At 40.1% G+C, this 12,126-nt stretch overlaps 1 protein-coding gene across 11 annotated transcripts in view; it reads right to left on the bottom strand.

The window, feature by feature from the left end:
- myo9aa (myosin IXAa) overlaps positions 1-12,126 on the bottom strand; it is a 250,140-nt gene that overhangs the window by 146,578 nt on the left and 91,436 nt on the right. For all 11 annotated transcript variants that reach the window (XM_052042434.1, XM_052042436.1, XM_052042433.1 and 8 more), the window contains exon 3: positions 2,675-2,769. In XM_052042434.1, the coding sequence (XP_051898394.1) occupies positions 2,675-2,769 (95 nt within the window). The remainder of the gene's footprint in view (positions 1-2,674; positions 2,770-12,126) is intronic.

The following is a 12,126-nucleotide window of genomic DNA, read 5'->3' as shown; positions in this document are numbered from 1 at the left end:
TGATTGATAAAGGTAGACCCGTGGATGTTGCCTACATGGATTTTAGTAAAGCGACAAGGTCCCTCATAGTAGGCTCATCCAGAAGATTAAGATGCATGGGATCCACAATGACTTGGCTGTTTGGATTCAGAATTGGCTTGACCATAGAAGGGTAGTATTTGATGGCACTTATTCAGGCTAGAGGTCCATGACTAGTGGTGTTCCACAGGGATCCGTACTGGAACCTCTGCTGTTTATGATGTATATAAATGACTTGGAAGTAAGTTTGCAGCTGTAAGGATTGGTGGCATTGTGGATAGTGTAGAAGACTGTCAAAATATACATCAGGATATAGATCAGCTGCAGATATGGGCAGAGAAATGGCAGATGGAGTTTAATCTGGCCAAGTGTGAGGTGTTACATTTTGGGAATCAAATATTAAGGGACAGGTCACTGTTAATGTCAGGACCCTTAACAATGTTGATATATAGAGGGATTTTGGGGCCAAATCCATAGCTCCCTGAAAGTGGCTGCACAGGCTGATAGGGTGATAAACACAGCATATGGCTTGCTTGCCTTTATTAATTAAGGCATTGAGTTCAAGAGTCAGGAAGTTATGTTGCAGTTTTATAAAACTCTGGTTAGGCCACATCTGGAGTATTGCATTCAATTCTGGTCACCCCATTATAGGATGGATGTGGAGGCTCTGGAGAGGATGCAGGAGAGTTTTACCAGGATGCTGACTAGATTAGAAGGCATGTGCTATAAGGAGAGGTTAGACAAACTTGGGTTGTTTTCTCTGGGTTGGCAGAGACTGAGAGAAGACCTGGTAGAAGTTCATAAGATTATGAGAGGAATGAAGTAGACAGCTGGTATTTTTTCCCAGGGCCGGAATATCTAATACTAGAGGGCATGCATTTAATGTGAGAGGGGGTAAGTTCAAAAGAAGTGTGCGGGGCATGGTTTTTTTTACACAGAGAGTGGTGGGTGGCTGGAATGCACTGCCAGGGGTGGTAGTGAAGGCAAATACAAGAGGCATTTGAGAGGCTCTTAGATAGATACATGTGCAAAGAATAGAGGGATATTGACCTTGTTTAGGTAGACGGGATTAGCTTCGTTAGGCATTCAGTTAGTTTAGTTTGTTTAATTAGTTCGGCACAACACTGGGTTTAAGGGCCTGTTCCTGTGCTGTACTGTTCTAGGTTCTTCACTACCCATTATGCTACCAATTTTGGTGTCATCTGCAAGCTTACTAATCATGCCACTTATTTTCTCATTAAAATCATTAACGTAGATGACAAACAACAGGAGACTCAGCACAGATCCTTGTGGCACACCACTGGTCACAGGCCACCAATCTAATAAACAACCCTCCACCATCATCCTCCTGACTCCTACCACCAAGCCAATTTTGATTCCAATTGGCTAACTCACCCTGGATCCCATGTGACCTTACCTTCAGCATCATCCTACCATGGGAGACCTTGTCAAAGGCCTCGCTGGAGTCCACGTAGACAACATCTACTACCCTGCCCTCAAACTTCTTGGTCACCTCTTCAAAGCATTCAATCAAATTCATGGGTCACAATTTCCCAAGTACAAAGCCATGCCAACTATCAATTCCCCACACACAAAGCCATGCTGACCATTTTAAACCATGAGCCCTGGTCCTCAGCTCACTGCAGAAGTTTCTAATGGACTCAAATGATGAAAATACAGATTCCACAACAAAAATTGTTTCAACGTTAAGAACCGTCATACACAATAACAGTAACAGTTATGTTCTCAATGCTTGAGAATGAGATACTATTCAGGAACATTATTAAGCATCTAAGATCTAAAATTAGGCACGTTATGGAAATAGCAGTGGTTCAGCTTCTGCATTCGGCATCAAACACAAGGAGGCCAAGGCTTTAAAACTCCAGATCTGTTCAATTAGTTTGGATTGTACTGAAGCAAGATCAAAACATTCCCAAGGACCACAGAGAGAAATGATATGAGAAAGCCATTCTGAGGATCTTTGGCAAATATCGGAGCATGGGAGGCAAAAATATGTAAGATAAGAATAATGAATAGAGGAAGGCCTAAATATCATTAAACTTACGAATAGTATCAGAACCATTTTGGGACTAAGAAGAATATAATCAAGTGTTTTTTAGGGCAGGCAGCAAATCCCCTCACACTGGCGCCTGCATCATAGCCCTCAATTTCTGCAGAATATCAGTCTTCTTATTCACTATCCAAGGTCATCCCAAAATAATTAATAGCAGAAGCTGCACTTCTTGAAATACAGTCACAGTTATCATGCAGGAAACATGGCAGCCAAGTTGTTCACAGCAAAGTCTACAAACAGCCTGTCATAATGATCAACCCCATCTTTTTAAGATCTAGGCTTAGAGATCAATGTTGCCCAGGACATCAGGGTTAACTCTTGCTCTGTAACTTCATGAGTCTTCATGTCCACTCAAGACAGCAGGCAGCCCTTGATTTAACATCTTAGTGGAAAGACCACAAGTCTTATAATGCATTAGTGCTGCACTGAGTGAACCCACAACTTTATAGCCAGAGGCAACATAGTTACCAAATGACCAACACCAAAGTTTGCAAACATTGCTTAGGGCTCCAAGTTTTAATGCACTGCTTTTCAATTGACTTTTGAAGAATATTAATCACATTGGATTTACATATTACTCACCCTCGCACAGTGCCCGTTTCCTGGTAGTTGACTTGAATGAATTTACCAAATCGGCTGGAATTGTTATTGTGAGCTGTCTTTGCATTCCCAAATGCCTGTTAATAAAGCAAAAATCAAATGTCTGAAAATTGGAACAATGGCACCTTACCCTTCGTCCACATCATCCCCATGATTCTGTGAGAGGCTGAGATAGTTTAAAGCAAGAAACCATTTTAAGATATTCCACATTTTTAAAGAATACACAGAAGTAACAACTTCCTATCATGCATCTATTTCATATTCAAAGTGGTATATATGAACTTACAAAGTAGAAGAAGGGTGAAGATCACTCAGCCCCTCAAGCCTACTCACCATTTAATATTATCATGGCTCATCTAATCATAATGTCAGTTGTTCATTTCCACTTTACTCTGAGAACCTTTCACTCTTTGTTCATCAAGAATCTATACAACTCTGCTTCAACTGCCCTTCGGGGACAAGTCCCAAAGACTCAGGGTCCTCCGAGGAAAAGAAAATTCTCCCTCATCTGACTTAAATGGACTACCACGAGTGATCTCCCACATCCTCTCCACACCCACCCTACGAAGTCCCCTCAGGAATCTTGGATGTATCAATCAAGTCACCTCTCACTCTTGTAAGCTCCAATGTAGGTCTCAGCTACCCAACTTTTCCTTATGATGCATGCTTATCTCAGTTATTCATCTCTGACTTGCTTCAAACACGCACAGCCTTCCTTAAATGAGATCAATACTATATAGAGTACTCCAGATGTGGCACATCAATGCTTTACATAATGTAGAAACATAGAAAACCTACAGCACAATACAGGCCCTTCGGCCCACAAAGTTGTGCTGAACATGTCCCTACCTTAGAAATTACTAGGCTTACCCATAACCCTCTATTTTTCTAAGCTCCATGCACCTATCTAAAAGTCTCTTAAAAGACCCTATTGTATCCGCCTCCACCACCGTTGCCAGCAGCCCATTCCATGCACTCACCACTCTTTGAGTAAAAAACTTACCCCTGACATCTCCTCTGTACCTACTCCCCAGCACCTTAAACCTGTGTCCTCTTGTGGCCACCATTTCAGCCCTGGGGAAAAGCCTCTGACTATCCACATGATCAATGTCTCTTATCATCTTATACACCTCTTATCAGGTCCCCCCTCATCCTCCGTCACTCCAAGGAGAAAAGGCCGAGTTCACTCAACCTGTTTTCATAAGGCATGCTCCCCAATCCAGGCAACATCCTTGTAAATCTCTTCTGCGCCCTTTCTATGGCTTCCACATCTTTCCTGTAGTGAGGTGACCAGAAATGAGCACAGTGCTCCAAGTGAGGTCTGACCAGGGTCCTGTATAGTTGCAACATAACAGAAACATAACCTCCCTAATTTTCTATTTAATTTTCTTCACAATAAATTACATTGTTAGCTTTCCTGATTACTTGCTACACCTGGATACTAGCCTATTGTGAATCCAAACACAAGATACCCAGATCCCTCTGCATACCATTTACTTTTTTTTAAATCCTGCTAAAAGAGAGAATGTCACATCTTCCCACATTTTTCTCCAGTTGCCAGAGCTTTGCCCATTGACTTATCTACATTCCTATATGGTATGTCATCTTCACAACAGGTATTCATTACCACAAATACTCCTCCACAAAAATTAATGATTTTCTTCATCTCATGCTCAAATGCACTCTATTGAGACACAGCTGTCAATTTTGGTAATTCTCCAATTATTTTATATTTCCCAGTTTATTCGTCATCCTAATGTACATCACCTTACACTTATCAGGCTTAAATCTCATCTGCCATTGCTCAACACATCCTACCAACTGATTAATATCATCTAAGAACCATCAACAAACCACCAATACTCACGTCATTGAAAACTTACTAATCATTCCTCATGCATTCATATCCAATGTACTGTATATCACAAATGTATACCACTTGTCACGGACATCTAATCATAAAGACAGAGTTCCATCTCTGTCTCTTATTAGTAAACAAATTTGGATGCAATTTGCCAACTTGCCTTGGATCTCATAGGCTCAAACCTTTTAAACCAATCTCCCATGTAGGACCTTAACAAAGGCTTTACTTAATTCTATACTGTATAGGTTACATCAACCAGACTGCACTCATCAATACATTTTGCTGCCACTTTTATCTGGAAAAGTGAGATAAAATATCTGTAGCTTTTCTTGTAACAGATTAATACATGCAAGAAAGAGTTAAAAATGTTTTATTTTAAAATAATTACCTATTACTTAAAGACTGAAAAAAGCTGCAGTCAAACTGCTGCCATCTTATCATCAGCAAACAAAATTAAAGAGTCTGCAAATACAAAACTCTCCTTAAAATCTAAGACCACAGAAATCCAGTTTTAGCAGAATACAACAGATTGCGTTGGAGTGTGCACCCACAAGTTACATTGCTTTGATTTATCATTCTTACTGCTCCTTGCGTAACACCATACTTGCCAATCCTTCATTTATACTCGAGCACCACATTTCAGCTGCATTGGGATAACTTCCACACTTCCCTCCTCTCATTTGCAGCACAAGCAATTTCCTTTCTTAATTATTTTCTGAAAGATTACGCTACATTTTCTTCACATTTTCATTATTCACAGAAGACCATACCATGTGAAATGTTAATGAGTGAAAAATGGGGCAAGAAAGTACCACAGACATTTGGTAATCACAAAGCATTGGATTTTATTAAGGTGCGTGTATATATACACACATGCAGAGTTTTAATGCCAAAACCATAAGACCTGCTACTTACGATTCTGGAGCCAAGATTAACTTTTTGTCTGTTAGGAAGGAAAGAAAGATGGGGAAGGGAGTTCAAGGGGGAGGAATGAATGTCAGAATATAAGCCTGAAATAAATCTTGTTGTCAGCAACGAAGCTTTACTGCTGACCTTAAAGAACTCAGGTTGTAAAGATCTTTCATTATCTCTGGCATGGATTCCTTACACTGTTTGCTATCAGGTGACAGATCTTGGAATTCTTTATCTAACAAAGGTGATGTCTTCAGGTAGACAAACACTCTGTAGAATTCTCACTGACCAGGAGCTAGAAAGTACAGCTTTTTAAACTTACTTCTGAATGACTTTACACAGGAAATTACCATAATCTAGTGAATGCTTCAATCTGCAAAGATAAAATCTCAAAATTTTTAAAGCTTGTATAATTTTATAATGGTATAGAACTTCGAAATATTTATCTGAGGGAATGACAATTCATACAAAATAATCAGTCTAGGCAAGTTGTCAAGCAGTAATCACGCCTGAGTAAACAATTGGAATCTCATGCATGAAAACAATTAGAATCTCATCCAATCATCTTCAAGGGTTTATGAATCTGTTGAACTAAAATTACAGTGCTCTAAACATTGCACTACATTCCACAAATGACACCAGAGCCTTTCTGGATGGCAACAGCTGTGGTGGCAGAAACTTGATGAAAATGTCACCAGGATTGTTTTGTGATTGTCATTTAGTGAAAGCTTTAGAATCAATGCTTTGGGTAGTTTCTCAAATCTAACCTATTGTAGCGACTCACCGTCCGAGCAAGTGAACCGGGTCGCGCGTCATCAGAGCAACGAGGCCCAAGATGGCGTTGGGCCTTCATCTTCCCTGAGCAATGGGGAGAACGCACGCGCGGGAAAAGTTTGATGACGTAGCACATACATCATTTCCATGTTTGGTGGGCGGGAACCGTTCCTCTTAAAAGGCCCGCGCAAGGCGGGAAAATAAATCAGTTTTTGTTCTGCAGCCCTCCGACTAGTGTCTTGCTTTCACATTGCGGTAGCAGCCGCTACACTATGAACAAAACTTTCAAATGTTCCAAGGCATATTCCTTTTCCAGTAACAACTTCCGATATGTGTACGTTAACTGTGCATACCAATTGCATTCATTTATGTCAAAATCCAAGCAGTATGTGATACTTAATCTGGCTTTAACATATTTACTTTTGTTTAACTCAAGCACAACACCTCGACTTGTTTCAACAAATATTTGAATTTCTGATACCAGTCCAATGCCCATCCTGCTCAAAGTAGTTCAGCCTGTTGCCACAGAAATGAACTATTCTAGGAAACAGTATTCATCAATCCGATATACCTACTCGTCACATGACACGATCCTTTGCTGGGAGTGCTGAGAAGGATTCAGCATTTCCCATATGGAAGCAGTCAATGGTAAATCTATGGCCAAAAGGATGCATCTCCAGCTACAGATCAGAACCGTTAGCCAAAGCGAGGTCAATTGCCTCATATATGGTTGAAATCGAAGCAAGGTACATTTGTTGGAAAACAGGTGGAATGGGGGCAATTCAATTATTTTTCTGGATCTGATCATTCATGGCAAGGCCAGCATTTATCACCTATCACTAAATATTCAAGGCATGCCACCTTTCTGAACCACTACAGTCCTCCTGATGCAAGTGCACCCACACACTGTCGGGTGGGAATTTAAACCTTGTGATGATTAAAAACCAACATGTAGATGCAGCAAGCAATTAGAAAGGCAAATAATATGTAGGCCTTTATTCCCAAAAGAATTGAACACAGGTGTAAAGATATCTTATTGCAATTATTTAGGGCCTTGATGAGAATACATCTGGAGTTCTGCACAGAGTTTTGGTCCTCTTCACTAAAAATGTACACATCCACCGTAAAGGGAGGGTAGTGATGAATAATGAGACTGGCTCAAGGAAAGGTGCGTTTGATGTATGAAGAGAAATTAAGTTTCGAGCAATTTGAAATGACCTCATTGATATTTACAAAATTCTTACAATTCGTAAGGCGGAGTATGGTGTGTCGGCCTTCATAATCGGGGTATTGAGTTCAAGAGCTGCAAGGTAATGTTGCAGCTCTATAAAACTCTGGTTAGACCACACTTGGAGTATTGTGTTCAGTTCTGGTCACCTCATTATTGGAAGGATGTGGAAGCTTTAGAGAGGAGATTTACTAGGATGCTGCCTGGATTGGGGATCATGTCTTATGAGGATAGGTTGAGCAAGCTTGGCTTTTCTCTTTGGATGAGGATGAGGCGACTTGATAGAGGTGTACAAGATGATCAGAGACATAGATCAAATAGACAGCCAGAGACTTTTTCCCAGAGTGAAAATGGCTCACACGAGGGGGCATAATTTTAAGGTGAATGAAAGGAGGTATGGGGGGGGGGGGGGGGGGGGGGGGATGCAAGAGGCAAGTTTTTTTTTATTCATAGAGAGTGGTGGGTGCGTGGAACACACATTAGGGACATTTAAGAGGTTCTTAGATAGGCACATGAATGATAGTAAAATGGAGGGCTATGTGGGAGGGAAGGGTTAGATAGATCTTAGAGCAGGATCTAATGTTGGCACAACACCATGGGCCAAAGGGCTTGTACTGTGCTGTAATGTTCTATGTTCTTAACAAGGTGAATGCAGGGAGGATATTTCCATAGCTAAGGAATCTATGAACTTATGATACAACAAAGGAGTTCATTCAACCCATCCGAACCAAGCTGGCTTCCAGCAGATCAATCCCACCAGTCTACATTGCAGAGAGTTTATTTCATCAAGCAATAAAGATGATAATTATCATCTGTCGTCACATGTACTGAGGTACAGTGAAAAATCTGCCTTGCATACCATCCATACAGATCATTTCATTACAACAGTGCATTGAAGTAGTACATAGTAAAGCAATAACAGAATACAGTGTTACAGTTACAGAGAGAGTGCAGTGCAGTGCAGGCAGACAAGGTGCAAGGCCATAACAATGTAGATTGTGAGGTCAAGAGTCCATCTCATCATACTAGGGGACCGTTCAATAGTTTTATAACAGTGGGACAGAAGCTGCCTTGAGTCTGGTGGTACGTGCTTTCAGGCTTTTGTATCTTCCACTTTACAGGAGGGGGGAGAAGAGAATGTCCAGGGTGGGAGGGGTCTTTGATTATGTTGGCTGCTTTTCCAAGGCAGTGAGAAGTGTAGACAGAGCCCATGGACGTGATGTGCTGAACTGTGTCCACAACTCTCTGCAGTTTCCTGTAGTCTCAGCAGATCAGTTGCCATACCAAGCTGTGATACATCTGGATAGGATGCTTTCTGTGGTGCATCGATAAAAACGGGTGGCACAAGATTCCTATAGTTTGCCTGTGCTGCTCGAATTCCCTCCCCATGATCAATTACAATGTTTTTCAGGGTCTTATGTATTCCCTACTTTGACTCTCAGTTATTCAATACAAATATGATTTTGCTCCTATTTCTTATGGCTCATTGAAGGATTACTTATTGCTACACTGACCCATTCATAAAAATTGGACGAATGCAAACACAGATCTGGCCCCAAACTGGCATCAATTTTGATTTTGTTGATATTCAACTTTCTTATTTCTATTCTATTCAACTGCACAAACATCCAAGAACTGAACATAATAGAACCTTCCTAAAATTACACATTTGTTTTATGTCATTTCGAGATGCCGCTATCATTCCTGCTGAGGATTGTTTCAATTACAAATGATGTTGAGAACTGTTCTCAGAATTGGTCACTTTTAGAATGGATCTCTCCTTGAAAATCAATCAAACTTAACAAAATTTATAAACCAATATTCAGCTAACATTCTTTAACACCTGGTATGAAATCAATGATGAAGAAAAACTACTCAATTCAACAAAATAACTCTTATAAATTAAATGCAAATGGTAACCAAAGGCTACGTTTTGTGGATACTTAAAATCTGAAAAAAAAATTAGATATATTCAGCAGGATAGACAGCATCTGAGGAGAGAGAAAATTAACATTTCAGGTTCATTCCTTTTCATCTGAGCTTGGAAGAAAACTAGAGGTAAAGTGTTTTCATTTGCAGAGACAATGGGAGGAGAGAAGACAAGAATCTTAGGCAAGGTCTGTGACAGGGTGGAAGTCAGGAAAGATTAAATGACAGAAGCAGTGATGCAGATGGCTCAAAGAGGATATCAAGGTTCATGAGCATTCATGAGCAACAGAAGGAATGTCTGGGGGAGTAAACAAAGTCTAAAATTACCACAGGAGAAGGAGATAAGCCGAGTACTTCAAGTGCAAGACACATAACAGAATATTGATTTCAGATAATCAGCTATTCAAGTCCAATGCAATCAGACTAGTAAATGGAGGTAATTAGGAAGGCTAATGGATGGCATTCTTTATTGCAGGATGTATGGAATATACAAAAAGGGAAATTTGATACGACTTTACAGGGCACCAGCAAAACCTCACCTGCAGTACCATGAAGTTTTGGTCTCCATATTTATGACAAAATATTCTTCCATAGGAGGTAATGAAGAAAAGGTTCACTAGGAGAATGAGAGATGATCTTATTGAAAGACAAGGTTCTGAGGGGTAATGAGAGGGTGCACACAGAGATAATATTTCCCCTTGTCAGGTTATCCAGAACCCTTTAAGTTGAAGATGAGGACTTCCTTCTCTTGTGGTTGTGAATCTTTGGAATTCTCCTCTGACAGCTATGGAGGTGAAGTTATTCAATATATTCAAGGTGGAGATTGACAGACATTTAAACAACAAACAAGTCACAGGGTACAATGAGAGGGCAACAATGCGGCGAGACTGGATCAGCCATGATCTTACTGAATGGCTTATGTTCTGAATAAAATCCACATCTATCTGTGATCTTAATATTTAAAAATATACAATATGCTGGGAAATACACTGAAGATAAAGTCAGAATAGCTTCTTCCATGCCCAGTTATGAACCAGACTTTTTTTGTAAATGGGTACACCACAGCAGCAGATTACCTTTAGGCAGTCTAAACCGCAGTGTACATATTCGACCCTGCTCTTTGTCTGACTGACTGTTACAATACCTAAACAACTTAGGAATATTAACACTACTTGTCAATATATGTTTGTTATTTCCCTTCAAAATAAAGGGAACTAAAGTAAATGGCCATCTTACATGCACTCTCTCCCTGGTGGAAAAAAAACTGGTTCAGACTACTTCCACAAATTACATTGACATCTGATTAATAGATTTGCTCAAATTCTTGTTTTCTGCAGCATCTTAAAAAAAAACACTTGCACCATTTGTACTTCTTGAGGAATAGCTGCCATTTACATTATCAATACTTTGAGTTAGGATGCTCTTTCCTAACATGTAATTGTGGCACAATTTAACTGATCTGACCCACAAATGTGAGAATTGGCAATTTGTTGAAATCACAAGGAAAGTACTGGCCATAGATGGACATGCTAGAAGCATTTCAATACATTACATCTTCAAGTTCAGAGTTCACTGCCTTGAGCCTTTTGATCTATTATTACAATGCAACTACATTTAATACACTACGTGTCAGTTGGACCACATTACTATTCTACTACTCTATTCTAGCTCAGAAGCTGTCACAACTAAGATCAGGAAGGCTCCAAGTTCAGTGATTTGTGCAAAGTTTGCATCAGGATGACTGGAAATGGTCTTGGTGCTCAAAAGCATTAAGATTTTTGCTTTATCCTTTAATACTGCAAATTCTCAAATGTGGACAATGAACAAGGGAGACTATGGCTATGATGTCACCAACAACCAATTCACCTGCTGTGTAGGTTTAGGAGAGCAATATTGTGGATTTAACGTCAGTCTTGCATGGGTAGTGAGAATCAGATAGAATACCGTTCGTTTGATGGGGGAATATAGCAGAGTTTAGAAAAGCCTGAAAAGATGAGCTTTGGCCTTTATGTGGTCTGTAAGATGCTGTGGCATGTCCAGCATTGATGGTTGTAAGCAATATCTCAATATGAAAGTGTCAATAAGATGCAAGGGAGACAAGGTAATAACAGGTACCCCAACGAGTGAATGTAGAAATCATGCTGGGAGATCATGTTGTCAGGTACAAAATGAGCAGCTGGGGATGGGAGATGTTAGCTCCTTGTCTGATCCATGGAGGTGGTGGTGTGAAAGGTGGAAAAGCTACTCTGAATCAAAGCGCACAAGTTGCATTTTAAAGTTAATGATAAGTCACTGTCCGATTTACTTTCAACCGCTGATCCCAAGCAAGATCCCCATAATTGCAGCTAAGCAGAGACTGAATGGCAACCATAAAATATTAGAGTCCTCCACTTTTGTGTCCACCCAAGTCTCTAGATTTACATTAATCAGTGTTAATAATATTAAATACACAATGGTAGGAGAATGAAATAGCATTAAGTACAATCAGCATTATGTAACAGATTAATATTTTAACATAAGATCCATATCCAGTAAACCACCTCCCTCCTAATAGGCAGAGGCTGGTAAGTGATATGTGCCTGTGGTAACAAGTCTTGGTAAGGACATTGTCTAAGAACAGAACAGCAGCAGAAACAACAGAGGAAAAACAGTGAAAGAGTGACCCCCAGAACTCCCATCAAAGAGGAGGAGGAGAATTTCTTCAAAGTGGGCATGCCTTGAAGAGAA

The sequence above is a fragment of the Pristis pectinata genome, chromosome 32 (genome assembly GCF_009764475.1).
Source record: "Pristis pectinata isolate sPriPec2 chromosome 32, sPriPec2.1.pri, whole genome shotgun sequence".
NCBI lineage: Eukaryota > Metazoa > Chordata > Chondrichthyes > Rhinopristiformes > Pristidae > Pristis > Pristis pectinata.
The sequence above is the reverse complement of the archived record's forward strand: the minus strand, read 5'-3'. Positions and strand labels throughout refer to the sequence as shown.